The 16863-nt window shown below is 41.3% G+C and overlaps 1 protein-coding gene across 3 annotated transcripts in view; it reads right to left on the reverse strand.

Annotated features, from left to right (window-relative positions):
• LOC147202158 (3',5'-cyclic-AMP phosphodiesterase 4C-like) overlaps positions 1-16863 on the reverse strand; it is a 91988-nt gene that overhangs the window by 65132 nt on the left and 9993 nt on the right. The window contains exon 3 of one of the 3 annotated variants that reach the window (XM_086115840.1): positions 9919-10121. In XM_086115840.1, the coding sequence (XP_085971966.1) occupies positions 9919-10121 (203 nt within the window). Of the gene's footprint in view, positions 1-6955; positions 9707-9918; positions 10170-16863 lie in introns of those variants that run through there. The other 2 variants (XM_086115839.1, XM_086115841.1) reach the window with 2 other exon arrangements.

Consider the following 16863-nt stretch of genomic DNA (forward strand, 5'->3'; position numbering starts at 1 on the left):
TCCAGTGAGGGTAGGACTCCGCCAAGGCTGCCCTTTGTCGCCGATTCTGTTCATAATCTTTATGGACAGAATTTCTAGGCGCAGCCGAAGCGTTGAGGGCGTCCGTTTTGGTGGCCTCAGTATTGCATCCCTGCTTTTTGCAGATGATGTGGTGCTGTTGGCTCCTTCAAACGGGGCTCTCCAACGCTCACTGGAGCGTTTCGCAGCTGAGTGTGAAGCGGTTGGGATGAAAATCAGCACCTCCAAATCTGAAACCATGGTCCTCAGTCGGAAAAGGGTGGAGTGCCCCCTCCGGGTCGGGGGAGAGATCTTGCCCCAAGTGGAGGAGTTTAAGTATCTTGGGGTCTTGTTCACGAGTGAGGGCAGGAGGGAGCGAGAGATCGACAGGCGGATCGGTGCAGCGTCTGCTGTGATGCGGACGTTGTATCGGTCTGTCGTGGTGAAGAAGGAGCTGAGCCAAAGGGCGAAGCTCTCAATTTACCGGTCGATCTACGTTCCAACCCTCATCTATGGTCACGAGCTATGGGTCGTGACCGAAAGAACGAGATCCCGGATACAAGCGGCCGAAATGAGTTTTCTCCGCAGGGTGTCCGGGCTCTCCCTTAGAGATAAGGTGAGAAGCTCGGTCATCCGGGAGGGGCTCAGAGTCGAGCCGCTTCTCCTCCACATCGAGAGGAGCCAGATGAGGTGGCTTGGGCATCTGATTCGGATGCCTCCTGAACGCCTCCCTGGTGAGGTGTTCCGGGCATGTCCCACCGGGAGGAGACCCCGAGGAAGACCCAGGACACGCTGGAGTGACTATGTCACCCAGCTGGCCTGGGAACGCCTCGGGATCCCCCGGGGAGAGCTGGAAGAAGTAGCTAGGGAGAGGGAAGTCTGGGCTTCCCTGCTAAAGCTGTTGCCCCCGCGACCCGGCCCCGGATAAGCGGTAGAAGATGGATGGATGGATGGAGTATCAATAAGTTCCACACTCAACATTTCTGTTAAAGGTATTGGAGAAATGACTCTTGAACGAGACGCACCAATGACGACTTACGGTGCCAGTGTAGTGCTGCAAGTATTATACAAAAATGTCCACAGTGCCGTTTAACTCGATTGTTTTATTTTTTAAATCTTATTTTGATCTGTAGGTTTGGTACTTGTGTCACGGAGGCGATTCATACACTGTCCGAGCCCCAACTACTGTGTCTTCGAACCATTGCTGCCATCTCGTCACCGGCGTGGGAGTACTCAGACAGCCAAGTTTCAAGGAGTGAGGTTTTACTAATGTACACTGACGCAGCTCAAGGTGGGGTCCATTACATTGGGTTGCTATGCTAACCTTGCATTTGAGCATATAACTTGTTGCTCTTCATCCATTTATCTCTTTCTTTCTATAATGTTTAACCTATATAATCGTGACTTATTCAAAACTTTATTCAAAATTTCTTTTTCTGTCAACTATTTTTGTTCATTTATTTGACATGAATGCCATTGTAGTTGTAAGACAAGTTAATGTATAATTTTAAAAAACTTAATTGTAATATATTTGTTTTGGTGATTTTCTAAATGAAAGAAATCGCTGAAACTTCTTGTTTGATGAACTGAGCAAAATATGCTTATCGCATCCTTCTGGATGATATTTGTTTTTTTTTTTGTTGTTAACTGGTCAAGGAGAATTATAAAGATTACAAAAAAAGACAACGTCAACACAAACAAAAGTTAAAAATTATAAACAGAATGGAAACATCATAACGATCATATGCCAAAGCTGCAGGGGGCAGCAAAGATGATGAAGAGGCCCCCTACCAAATGAGTCATAAAGTTTCTACAAAGTGCGTATTCATAGTCATGACATTTCAACCTGTCCCATGCTCCCCGTAAAAGACACAAAGACAAAGCTGGCAGTTATTGTTCGGCATGTGAGCTATGACGTCAGGATTGAGCAATTAAAACAGGCAAAGAAACTGAAGAGCACTGGTGGGTATTTCAATGAACAAAAAACAACAACGCTGAAATCAGAATACATCCTAAAAAAAGAAGATTTGAAGCTACATGGATGAGAAACTGCAAACATTATCTTCATGACTTGACACATTCAATGAAACACCGGCTGCCATGTTTTACTACCTAAATGATAAAAATGTGTGGATATTCTGCAGTGAATTTAAGATAGACTTGTTAAACCCAAATAGTCTTTAAAAAAAAATTGACTTTGTCCATCCATCCATCCATCACTTGATCCGCTTATCCTCACAAGGGTCACAGGCATGCTGGCGCCTATCCGGGCTGTCTTCAAGCAGTAGGCGGGGTACACCCTGAACTGATTGCCAGACAATCGCAGGGCAAATGTAGATTAACAGCCATTTGCGTTCACAATCACATCTAGGGACAATTTAGAGTGCTCCATTAACCTGCCATGCATGATTTTGGAAAGCAAGAGGAAACCAGAGTACCCGTACAAAACCTATGAAGGCCCAGGGAGAACATGTAACTCTACACAGGAAGTCCAGAGCCAGAATCGAACCCTGCACCTCTGCACTGTGTAATGAAAACTTGACTTTTAGAAATCCCAGCCATCAGCATGTTGGGCGGGTACTGAAAGACATACAACACAGCCATCTTAACCGGATTGATGGATCGTAAGTGAAATGGATGTCCGTAGACTTTTTGTTATGCTCTTTCACTGTACACTAGGGAGCAGTGTCGCTATAAAAATACTGTTAAGATGAAATAGCTTGTTCAGAAAATACAGTGTTTGGCTACACTCTGGCCTTGTTATTTTTGCCTCCTGACACCACATACTTAACCCGGATAGGGACGATGAAATGGACAAATGAAAACCCACTTCCGTCCTTCCTTAATCCGTCCGTTTTAAAAACGTCTTTTTTTCCTCTGTCCCAACAATGCCCACCTTTGCATATTAGGATACAGAATAATTGTTATAGCTACACAGCTAGATCCGAAATCCATAAATAACACTGATTTGAAATAGATATACTGAAATGATCTCTTCCCATTTTAAAAAAATCGATTTAAATTCTTATTTTTGTAAAATTAAAAACAAAGCAAACACATTTTGGGAAGCTTTGTCCTTATTAATTTTTGATTGTGAAATATTAATGTATGAATTTTGATGTAACTAAAACAACTGATAATTGAAAACCAATCCAATAAATACTACTACTGTGACAAATTTCATAACTAATTGTCTGCCTATGTTGGTTAAAGCAACATTTGCTAAAAAAAAATAAAGCCCAGTGAAAGCGCTACATAAATAAAGTTGAGACAAGTTTTTGTCAAGTAAATTCAAACCGCTCGCATTTTCATTCTGCTACAGCAGGCGTGTCAAACTCATTTTTCTCGTGGGCCACATTGTAGTTACGGTTTGCCTTGGAGGGCCGTTATGAATTTTGCGAAACCATAAAAATGTTTAATCACCTCCACATCTTACATACACAGCGCACAACAAATTGATGAATAATTAGTTTTAAAATAAGAAGTCAAGAATAATGAATGTTATTGTGGAATACATATGACAATTTGAAATTTTGGTTCAGACTTTAGCAAGCATCATGGAACTTAACATGCTTGATTTGCTTTCGCGGGCCACAAAAAAATTATGTGGCGGGCCAGATCTGGCCCATGGGCCTTGGCTTTGACACCTGTGTGCTACAGCCACACCTTTGCTGCATTGCATTTTTGTACACACTCAAACAGTGAATAAGCATTGTAAGTTACTGGGCTAACCTGAGACCTTGGTTGTCGGATTTCATGCTATATCATGTGGAAATGTGTGTTGGTACAATAAAATTTCCTTGAATGCTCGCTCGAAAGCTCAACTTTAAATATAACTTTAATGACCAACCAGAAAATAAATCAGTAACAAAACATAATTACAAAGCACTAAAATAAGCTAGTTAGTCATGATAATGCCCTGCGTGATTTAAATGACCTTGCGCGAGTACACGCTGAAACGACTTTGAACGTGATATGATTGTTGTCACCAAATGGCTGGTTTGGCATTTTGAGAAACTGTGGAATCACTGTGATTTACACAGAATGGTCCAGGAAAGGGAAATCATCCACGGAGTGGCAGTTCTTTGTACAAAAAGTGAGGTTAAAGAACAGCCAGATGGTGTGAGCTGATAGGAAGGCAATTGTGACTCTAAAATCTTCTCTTTACAAAAGAGCTTTAAGGAAAATTTCTAATGCACACAATCTTTTGTACATCCTGGAGGCAGCCAATTTGTGTTAATTAAAAAATAATAATCTGCTTTGTTTGTATCAAAAAGGTTGGTGTTATGCGGGGGTAGAGATTTTTTCCACACTTTCATTAGCAATCAACCATTGTATAAACAATGGATGAGCCGAATCCATCCATCTATCCATCCATTTTCCGATCCGCTTATCCTCACAAAGGTCGCGCGGTGTGCTGGAGCCTATCCCAGCCGTCTTCGGGCAGTAGGCGGGGTACACCCTGAATCGGTTGCCAGCCAATCGCAGGACACAGACAAACAACCATCCACGCTTACACTCAAAACAAGGGATGTTCAATCAACCTGCCATGCACGTTTTTGGAATATGTGGGAGGAAACCCTGAGAAAACACACGCTGGCACGGGGAGAACATGCAAACTCCACACAGTGTTGCCCAAGCTGGAATTGAACCCGGTACCTCTGCACTGTGAAGTCGACGCGCTAACCACTGGGCTACCAGACCGCCTGGATGAGCCGAATAATCAGTATTATAGTCAGCATTGTTTGAAATTCTGTCACCTAAAATAATTCAGGAAAATGGATTGCACTAATTGGCTTGAATCTGCAGTTAAGTGATTCCATCCAATATTTTGGGCAAATTAGACAAGAACAGAAATTCTGCAATAACCGAAAAAAATACAGACATGCAGTTACACGGTGCAGCAAAGCAATGGCCCCCGATTTGACCCACCAACTTTCAAAGGACATTGTAGATGTATGTGTGGACGAATACAGACATGAATGACACAGCCGATGACATTTACTGATATGGAGGAGCTGCTAACAGGGCTGATCATGAAAAAACACATGCGAGGAGAGTACATTTTTGTGGTATCCATCACCACGGAAGGAGCGCCCACGATGATTGACCGCCTAAAAGGATTTATTGGTAAGGTGCAAAGAGAACGATGCTTTTTAAAAAAAATTTTTTTGGTCTTTGTCACGGACTGCTGCATAATACATCAACAAGCATTGTGTGCAAAAATGCTCAAGATGAGAGAGATAATGAATGGGGCGACAAAAGATAGTCTGTTTTATTCACGTCAGAGCTTTTCTAAGTCAGCTGTTCTGTGCACAGCTGGAAAAGGACACTGTACAGTGATGTGAGTTGAGGCAAAGATTTCGTGAGCTCAGTGTGGAGATTTAAGGAATGTTTCCGTATCGCTAAACATGAAGAACACAACCAACTAAACGATTCAGGGTGTCCCGAAGAACCTCCCATGGCCCTTGTTAGGATAAGGGGATCGGAAAATTGATGGATGGATGGAGATTTTATATATATATATATATATATATATATATATATACAGTATATATACACATATATACACACACACACACACACAGGCTATGCTTGGTGCTTGTGCCACAACAGCTCGCTAGAAAACAAACTTCGGCTGGTTAGCTAATGCGGCTAAATATGGAGCAGAGTACCTCCATAAGGGCGAATAAGCTACACATCTGACATGGATGATGAGGAAGTACTCAAGTATTCGATTCAATAACTGATACCATAACTGATTCCAGTTTGTTCGTGACAGCCCTAATGTCATTGGTTAAATACAAATGTTATTCTTTTGTATTAAATACAAATGTTGTGTCTCAAAAGTACTAGTGGGGTACTTGGTAAGAATAATGGTTTATTCAACTATTGTTTAAGTTATTGTAATGTGGGGTTTGGTAACAACCAAATGCTTACAATATCTCTCTTCTTTATTCCATGTTTGAAATTTTGGTACATATTTTAGCAAGCACTGACATATTTGATTTGCTTTCTCGGGCCACATAGAATGATGTAGCGGGCCAGATCTGTCCCCCATGGCTCGAGTTTGACACCAGTGTCCTAGATAGATAGAAGAATGTTTGATTTTAAATTGGAACGATTCAATTTGGTTCGACTCAATGGGATTATGATTTGACATGGTACAGCTCAGTTTGAGAGGGTATGATGCAATGTTTTTTTTGTTGTAATTTTACATACATTTGAATGAAGAACTGTAAAGGTGGCATTTTAAGAGACAATTTTCCGATTTAGATAGATAGATAGATAGATAGATAGATAGATAGATAGATAGATAGATAGATAGATAGATAGATAGATAGATAGATAGATAGATATGTGAAATACAAATACTGTATATGTTTTATGTTCAATAAACAACAACAACAAATGTGCGGTCAGAGATGAACATACTGGATAACCTCGAAAGATTTAAGGTTCAATAAAATTGTTGTCGCAAACAGGTCGCAATTTCGGGTTTCTATTGAATTCATTTTTTATTCTTCCTCATACATACATTTTGGAGCCACTTAACTCTGTACGCCGGCACAATGTAATGACACCCAAATAGTCCAACTGTATAAAAATGACATCCAAATCATAATGCTCAACGTGGATTCGCAATGTCAGAGAACATTTACTTTAACAGAAGTGTCTGTGTATTATTATGGATGTAGTTTTCAGTAGTACAGAACTGCACTGAATCACACGGAGAGGTGTTACGATTTATTGTGTAATTAAATATGGCAACCTCTCACTATTACACAGTGCATTTCCACACCACAGCAAAATACAACAGCTCCATTGTAAAGTTAATTAAAACCTCTCTGGCGGTGTAAATGAAAATCATATAGCTGATATCTCTTTGGTCGTACTAGTTTATCACTTTATGGGAAGTTCTGAATTTAGAGAGTAATTTGCAAGAGAAAGTGGTTACCGTTTAAGCGTGGAGGGCCAGGACAATCGAGGTTTCTTCAGCACAGGTCGGAGCTTCTCCAGGGTCCTGTTACGGCACAGGTAGCGCTCGGTGTCCGAGTTGAAGCGCTGTTTGATCCGTATGTTTGTCCTGGGCTGCCGCCACAAATGCTTGGGTGGTTTGGCAAGCCCCGCTCCCTCTCTGCTCAGCGTCGCGCACTCCATGTTGTATTGTATTTGGTCGCTGGTTTGCTCTGCTCCTTTGAAAAGCTAATTTCTTCAGTCAACAGGAGCGGTGGGTTGGGGGTAGACTAAATTTGAAGTGGACGTTAAAGGATGTGAGAGCGTAACATGGCGCGGTGCTGTCCACGCGCCACACTGATGAGGAGACTGGCTGTGCACCAGTCGGTTTTGTGTCTCCTCCTCTCCTCTGTGTCTCTCATGGCCTTTATGCCACTCTCCGCCCTCCTGAGTCCGAGCTGTTAGCCATCTGTCCGTCCACTGTGTCAATTTTAAAACTGGTTTCCTAAGCATTTAATGCACACTTGGGAGGAAGTTCCACCGTATGCACTTACGGCAAGGATTTGCTTTATCTGTGATTTATTTTACATGAGATAAACATAATAGAAATCTTATGGCACACCACTAAACAAAATGTTACAAAAAGAACAAATAGTAAAACAATCTGAATTTAACCCAGAAAGGGACTTACTCTGTGTGAAATTCTAGTGGAAAAAAATTAATATTCAGCTCTAATCTCTGGCACTATGACACAGGCGTGCCCTGTAAACTGTGATCTCTTTTTTTCAATATGATCGTGATTTAAATGATGGTAGCTGCAAAATGAATTGTGACGTATACAAAAAAACAAAAACAAAACAAAAAACCCCAAAACATTTTGTCTGGCAATTAACAGAAAAATGCATCCAAACTAATCAGGAGAAGGTTCATTATGCAACAAGACAATGACCCAATACAGATTGCCAACAAAACAAAGGACTTCCTCGGGGGGTAAAAGTGGTAGGTCTTGGACTGGCCAAGTCAACCACGTGACCTTAACCCAAAAGAGCCTTCATTTTACCACCTGAAGGGAGGTACTCCCAGAACCAAAGTGAACGACCTGAAAACCAATAAAGACCTAGAAAAGCATTTGAAATGAAAAATCCAACAGTCTGGTAAAGTCAACGGGTCGCAGACTTGATGCAGTTATTGCAAGAAAGGGTTATGCCACCAAATATTAAATGTTATTCACTTTAAGTAACTTGAAAATTGGGTGGCTTCAACCAATGTGCTCTCTCCTAAGTCTCAATGTAAATACTATGAAAGAATATCTGGACCTCTGAACTTCTTCAGTATTCGCCAAAAACAAAGGAATTGAACTTGCCCTTCCAATACTGAAGAAGGGGAATATATATAATTACAGTATATCATTATTTGACCTTATCATATCCCACTCTTTTTTTTTCTGTTCTGGCTCTCAGTGAAGGCGGATGCTTTTTGCTCTGGAGAGACTTGAACGTATTCATTTCATAGATTGTGACGAGCACCCGCCTCCTTTCCTCCCCTCCCTCCCCCACCTTGTTTATTACATGTTAAATCTCAATAATTATTGTACTGTCTTTTTAAATGTACGCTCCATGTGCTGAGGTTTTTCTCTCTGGCTCCAACCATCCTCCCATTCAAAAACAATGTTTGGACTCTTATCTGGGGGGTTTTTCTCCCTCCTCTTCCTGACTGTTTTACTTTCACATCTAAGATATCGGGGCGCTTAACACCGACCCACCAGGCTGCTCCATGTTGGTTCTTGCCCTCTTGTTTATGTTCCTCTTGGCGGGTTGTAACTAGGAACAAAATTCCTTTTTTTGCATACTTGGCCAATAAATCTGATCCTCATTCGCAAAGCAAAGATGAGAAATGCAAGGTTTTAAATTAGCACAATGTGTCCCACCAGACAACTCGTGCATTCATTTGAGCAAATAGATAAACGCAAAAATGACAGGGTTAGTTGTTGATACACAAAACCAGCCTCAGTAATTTGGAATCCAATTTCAGTCAGAATCTGATGAAAGTCTCCGACGGACATGAACGAGTGGAATGCGCTCTCTGTGATTTCCCTGGCCAACTTCACATTATCTGCCGATTGCGGTCTGCTTTCAGTTCCTTAAAACATTTGCACGCTTCAACCTCCCCTTGGACTCCACTACATCAGTTTCTTCTTCTGCCATGTCAAGCACTATGAGTGCCCGCCTCGCGCGCCGCTTTTAAAGGGCACAAGAGTCAATTTGATTGGGGGCGAAACAAGTTGGTTGTGTTCAGAACCACGAAGGCGCAGGCCACCCTTTTTAAAATTCATCGACATGGGCGCATCTGCTAAATGAACAACACCCAGTCTAACCTGCTTTCATGCAGATTTATGACTTGTGCCAGTAACAAAAATATAGCCATTAGACTTCATCTTTGACACTCTCACCAAAATTGGACAACACAAAATTTTGCAACACCTTCTAGTCTGATTTCATACTCTTTGTATCGGAATTTGGTATAAATAACGTGAGAGCATCTGGCACTGCATAAAATAGGGGATTACTTGTGGGCAGCAAGTAATGCCCAAGGACACGAGTAGCTAAAAAAAAATAACTCACCGGTGATGGTAGGACATTGTAATTTCCCCGTAAAGTTATGTAAACACCACTTCAAGAAGTAGAGTGACGCATATAGAAAATCATCCGTTTCCTCTCTTGCTGAATCATTGTTCATACAAAAGGTAATTTGAGAAAACATGTCATTCAGAGATTTGTATCAAACTGGTAGGCCTTCTTTTTTTCCATCCGATTCATCTCGATTAGTAAAATAATTGTTTGTTGCAACTCTATTTTTAAGTGTTTTATGTGGAGACTTTGGACGACAGGGGTCCACAGACTTTGTGCATGTGGGCAATCATTAGCCAAACAAACAGTTAAATGTAAATGACAGAAATTAACTGACCGGTGTTCATCATGACTGGTCAGTGCTCGACAGTAGAGAGCCTCGAGGCGATGCAGCGGTAACCCATGTGCAGCATAAAAGTGGCGGGTGTCAGAATGGTGATCCTGACACGAGTGTCTCCTCCGAAGAGGCGGGAGCAGTAACGGGCCTGAGTAGCGTCGCCTGACCACCTGATGGACCACAGGAAGCGACTCCCTACGACCCTGGAGAGCAATAACAAGGAAAGAGGAAATGAGTGTTGCTGTTTGCATGTAAAGACCATCACGAAGATTTACTGATCCAAGGGTTTCTTTTTTTGAAAAATGGTGTGTAGGAATTATTTCAAGAACAAACGAAGTGCATTAAAGCAGTCACATTCATAACTCAATTCATGCCTGGAGCTCTTAAGTATTCCAGTGCATCTGGTCTTGTGTGCATGTGGATCAGCCTCTTATCCCACACTCCACGCATCCATATTTATCATTATGCTAAGTGGTATACACCTCTCTCAGGCCCCGTTTTGTGCACGTGTACATAACAATAGGGCTTCACGGATGATACCCATACAATCAACAACACTGCCCACTAACAAAATATAACAGTTCACTCAAACAGCAGTGAGATTCAATTGCTGTTTGTCTACCCTATAATTGGACTCTTTGTCTCTTTAAAATGACCTCCCAAACGAAACTATATTCTCAATGTGTAAACAGGGAGGCTGGCAGTGATGGCTGAAGGTCAATAAAACATCAGACCTGCTCACAGCTATGAAACGTCGATGCAATTGTATTACTTTCCAAACAGCAAGGGAGAGTGCATACCGACAAAAATAAACACTTTTAACGGATGAGCATTTGCCTGAAGCTAATTTGGTCTTTTGTCAGCCTAAATCTAACCTAAAGAAAAGGACTGTGGCCATGTACCAAGAATTCCCCCAATATGTTGTAAGAAATAAAACATGACAGGAGAGCTCAATGAACTTTTTGTTCCACTACATAATTCATGCTTTTGGGGCTGGGCCGTTAATAGGGTGAATAATGGTGTTTTCACACAATCATAGCGAATCAACAATATATGGATACTTTTTAACAATGAAGTAAGCAAGATCACAACAAAAGGAAGCGATGGGTGCTTGTACCTATGACTGAATCGGAGCCATGACACAATACATCGCAACCTCGAGTGTGACATGGCTTTGACACAACATTTCTAAAAGCCTCGTTTATGAGTTAACAGCAATTTGTCTTAAGTTATTCAGCTAAGCTAACAGCTGTGATGAACAGACCCTCCCACAACCCTCCGGGCTACCCTGACAGCACTGGGCAGCTCCTTCAGCCAGAGATCGATCCACCCATGCTGCAAGAAGGAGAGGTACCGCCACTCATTCCTGCCGACTGCTGTCAGGCTATTGAATAGATGGTCCTGAAACCCTGGACTCACCCCCATTCACCCATTTTTAATATGCTTATATTTTTATATACTTTTTGTCTTCTACTTTTTCCCTTTCATAATTTTGCCGCTGTAAATTGGGAATTTTTCCATTGTGAGAAAAATAAAGGTTTTCTTATCTTATCTTTACCAACACAAATACTTCTGCAAATACTTCCATTAATAGTACAACCAGTGAAAAAAAAAAGGTCTGTCAACAGTCACTTTGGAGGCATGTGCGATTCTGATGAGCAATCTTAGCATCTGCTATCTAGCTCGCTGTTGGATTGGATTGGATTGGATACAACTTTATTGTCAAATGTGCTGTATGTGTAACAAACAGCACAGATGAAATTTCTTCCCTCTCAAGACAACATAAAACAAGAATTCGCTAGCTAGCTCCTGGCGACTCAAGGATAACTTAACGGCCTATTCTCGTTTGATTTTTTTCATCAGAGGTGGGCATCGGCAGTCTGGTGAGTAGAGGATGGATTATAAATGTTCTTTATAATCTCCCACTCCGACCACTCCCCCCGAGCCCCCCACCCCCAACCCTCCTGCCCACCCCACCCCATCCGCCTCCTTTCGAGAAGAAATGGTTACCGGTGCCACCAAGGAAAATGTCAAGTCCATCGCAAATCAGCTAGGGTTAAAAGCTTGGGGACAGTGATAAAAACACATTAGTAATATAAAAACACCACTCAGGAATAAAATAGCCTGTGCAGTCTAGGATGTAACACTGATAGGTGGTAAAAATGTATCATGTGGGTTTTTCTTGAAACATCAGAGATGATAAGAATAGACTGGCATGCGAAATGCACTGTTGACATGCAAAATGACATGCTACCATAGTCTGTAGGTATTGCAGAGGAGGCACGTTTTACACAAGTTATCCGTGAACAACCGCACATCCACCTCTTTTTGTGTTGATGGCTGAGGTGAATGACAGCTTGAAGAGTATAGCATTGTCTTCTTGACAAATGACAGGACCATTCTTCCAATCGTTTGTGTGAACGGTACACCAAGTACCCTATTTTAAATGTGTCACAATGATATAGAAGCAGCCAAGCGAACAGACCAAAAAAAAAAAAAAAAAAATCAATACCCTCTTTGGTGAGGCCGCGCTGTTTAAAGCAGTGATACGACAAATAATTTTTTAGTTAATTTGAAGGAATCAGAAAACGTATACACATGGCGAATATTTATTTCGTCCTTTTTGCTTGACTCTAACTCCTTAGAAAAGGAACAGCATTTTGCCAAGGCTGCCATTTTGGAAATACGAACTTCGAACGCAGGCAATAAAGCATGTCCTGATCCAAAGGGCCTCCAACATGTTTATTAGTTGAATGGCACGTCGTCTTCCACCCAAGCAACAGCAGGAAGAAAGCAGCTGGTGAGCTTATCACCTGGCTGCTGTCCCGCCATTCAAAGTGTGAATGAGATGGAAGCAGGAAGGCCAGTGTGTAATCAGGTGGAACAGAAGATGCTCAGCAGGGCTCTGCGTCAGGAAAACCAGCAAGACGATTGCGCTCTTATTTGCCACACTTCTGTATTAATCAAGAACCTGCTGCCGCTGTGCCGATGCGGATGGATAACTCACTTGCTTTACCCAAGTGATTTGATGTATTACACGCAACAACTTCAAGCCCAGCTTCACTTTTTGCAATTGGATCATTAACCAAGCGGTGCAATCAATGAGGATGTTTGAAGAAGAATGGCTGTTGACTAAAACGTTTGAATGTACCTGTATATTAAACTACGCCTTCACATTAAAGCAGGCCTTCACAAACAGTGGAGGAGGGGCGTGTATGACTACGGGGAACATGCTTTCAAAGTTATTTGTTCTAAGTTGATCTACAGCAGTGGTGGTTAACCTTTTTACAGGTACCGAACCCAACCAGTTAATATGCACATTCAGCGAACCCTTCATGAGTGAAAAAAATATATATATATATATTTAAATATATACTGTATATATATATTTTTTTACAAATTCAAGATATTAAAAAAAAAGCATTTATTAAAAACAGAAAAAAGAAAATAATATTTCAAGAGATAAGTACTTTTTTTTTTAATTGTATGACGTACTATCACAACAGTCACACGTTGACTACCGTATTTTCTGCACTAAAAGGCCCACTGGATTATGAGGTGCACCTTCAATTAATGGCCTATTTGGTAATTTTTTTTCATATATTGCACGCATTGGACTATAAGGCGCAATATACAATGCGTCCACTAGATGGAGCTACAGGTACGTCTTTGTCCATCTCCGTGCTTTCTCTTCTTCTGTTATACTCGAGAGGCGTTCATGACCACCTCCAAAAAATGTAAATTAACGATTACTTCGATGAAACTCCGAAAATAGAAAATACAGTAATGCATCAAAACAGAAAATCACAAAATAAATTCTATAGCCCCCCCGACAGAATTTATTTTGTCATTTCCTTGAGCGTAGCTGCAACAGAACGATCAGTAAATTGGAGGACACTGGACTGTCTCAGAAGTGTTTCTTCATTCCTTTGTTGTGCACTGTATTCGCAAACGAGGAAATCAGAAAATAAATTCTGTAGTGGGGCTATAGAATTTATTTTGTGATTTCCTCGCTTGATTTTCTGTTTTGATGCATTATTTTCAATTGTCGTACCTGGCCTGGGAACGCCTCAGGACCCCCCGGGGAGAGCTGGAAGAAGTAGCTACAGAGAGGGAAGTCTGGGCTTTCCTGCTCGAGCTGCTGCCCCCGCGACCTGGCCCCGGATAAGCGGTAGAAGATGGATGGATGGATGATTCATTAATTTACGTTTTTCCGAGGCAATCATGTCGAACAGAAGAAGAGAAGGCACGGAGTCGGACAAAGACGTACCTGTATTTGTTGAGACTGTGAAAACCATTAATAAAGTATGCGTTTAAAAAAAACAACAACAACAACACCACAGCTCTCTTTTTTTTTGGAGCTGCAACAAAAACGTATTTAATAAAGCAGCGACACAGTTCACTGAACCAACAGCAAGTCATAACATTGTAAGCATGTCTCCAGCAATGACCCATCTTGGGGTCGACGTGTTACCGTAATGACCATACACAAGGTGCACCGGATTTAAGGCGTGCCGTGAGCTTTTAAGAAAATGGATGACTTTTCGCTGCGCTTTATAGTGCGGAAAATACGGTACTAAGCAAACTAAATGTCCCACATCACTGATTGGACAAGCAATGTAATGTGATCATTTGCAGCCAGTGATGTCCAAGCGGGCGTGTCATAACTTATTAACACGTTGAGTCGCGTGTGTCTTAACCTCCATGGCAGAGGCTCCGTCGAACCCGAGACCGACTCACCAAAACCCTGGGGTTCGATCGAACCCAGGTTAAGAACCACTGATCTACAGTATATTTCTTTCTATACAATGTTACACAGCAGAGTACTTAATAACGTGTTTATAGACAAATGACACTATTTATATTATATTGGGCTATGAAAAGGAAATTTGATTTGATCAATTGATTTTGCAAACTGAGCCCGACTGCTGAATGAAATGAAACCACGACCCACTCAACTGTTCACAACACAGCGACCTGGAAGAATGGATGCAACTTCATCTCGCATCTTTGTTATGCATACAAATAAGTATATGAATAAGTTGCGAAAGTATACCTGCCTCAAGCCTCCAGCGACTGGAATATATCACACGGGGTTGTTGAGGGCAACAACAAGGCGTTCTAAAGCAACTGTAATGAGGTGACCCAAGCTCAAAGCTCCTCTCCACATGCTGGCTGTCACTTCCCCCCCCCCCCTCCTCTCTTGCCTTTGAATCCTTGACTCGTGTGCACTCAGGTCCAATAACGAGGCGCTCTACAAATACACACACGCTGGCAATCACACCTGACATTTTTTTCCCCTTGCTGTATTTTACTAATCGGGTAATCCTTTAGAGCCATTCATGAATCATACTAAGACATTTGCAAACATCTGCTTTTACTTCAGAAAACAATGACCGAACCAGTAAGTGAATCTGTTTCAAAAAGTTTGGTGCATAAAACATCAACGACTCTTATGTCATATTTCTTAATTGTAATTTATTAGTTTTTTCAAATCATGAACCAATACCAAATAAGCACTAATAATTGGTCAATAAAGAGCAATGTGAGAAAAAATGTTCTGGTAATACACTTTAATGTAATTTTTAAAAAAAATTGGATTCTTTGATGAATAAATCGATAGAATAATCAATTCTAAAACTGGTCATTAGTGACATGCTAAGATGCCACCAGTGATAACACGGAGGAAACATGTGATGAACCAGAAATGAATCTCATTGCGACTTAGGAATGGGTCTGGCTGCTTGGTACAAAATGAGCAATACAATTCATGAAATATCAGTGACATACAGTGTATATCATATTCCTTCTCAATGTGCATTTGACAAGCGTGGTTTTGCTTTATTTTAACTTCAGTAATAAACCACTGTAATAAAGATTTCAAAATTAAGCTTTCATGATGGAATCAGATGCGTGCCATCAAATCAGGATTGTAGTCAACGTCAAAGGTGCCCCCGTACCAGCTTTTGAATAGACAGTGATGATAAAGTGCATATTGTTGCATATAAATAAGTCGCATAACATGTTTTGATCAATACAACTGAAGACTAATAGGAAGAAATCAGGTGGCTGCACCTTCACTGGAATCACGCTCTTGTCTAATTCAAGCTGTTGTTTGCATGCGGCACACACTTAAATGCAGTGACTCGTGTCACTCGAGAGATCTTTAGAATCAGGCTCTCGACACCAGCCATTAATCAGCATAATTTGCTTTCACCAATTGCCTTTTATGTTTATGTGACCGCCTTTTGTACTCTTGTTTGAAAAACAAAAGAAGGTGCCACTTGCTGTTTCCTGAACACATTTGCCATTCATAATCTGCCCGTTGTCTTTTGCGAACCGGAATAACCAACTGCATACCGGTAACGACACGAGCCTAGCACCCATGGTGGAGTATGGATTTAGACATCTCGGATGAAAATGAGAAGAAGTTAGTGATAGACATGAAACAGAGGCAACATACTGTGTGTGTGTGTGTGTGTGTGTGTGTGTGTGTGTGTGTGTGTCAAGTGTGCGAACAGGAGGATTTGGAAGCTCCAACACCTTTCCTTCAAAGTTATCATGATGAACGAGGCATGGGACGCACATTTGTTCTACACACTTTTGCAACATTGGAAAACATTAAGAATGTTTGTGTCATATTTGTCCTCCTAAAGAAACCATATTAAAACATAAATATATTTCCCTCCCACAATTTTTTTTCCATTTTCAAACATTTTTGAAAAAGCTCCAGGGAGCCACAAGGACGGCGCTAAAGTGTCACATGCGGCTCCAGAGTCGCGGGTTGCCGACCCCTGCATGACACCATCATCGAGGCCCTACTGTAACAATCGTGAAAATGTCCTTTTTCGTCATTGTTCATGAATATTTTTTAGCTTTCGGGGGTCAGTTTAAATGTATGTGTTTTGGTATTGCTGCACCGAACAGTCGCTTGAGGATTTTAGT

This window comes from Hippocampus guttulatus, chromosome 7, assembly GCF_054856545.1.
Source record: "Hippocampus guttulatus isolate MCC_2025c chromosome 7, RoL_Hgut_1.0, whole genome shotgun sequence".
Taxonomy (NCBI): domain Eukaryota; kingdom Metazoa; phylum Chordata; class Actinopteri; order Syngnathiformes; family Syngnathidae; genus Hippocampus; species Hippocampus guttulatus.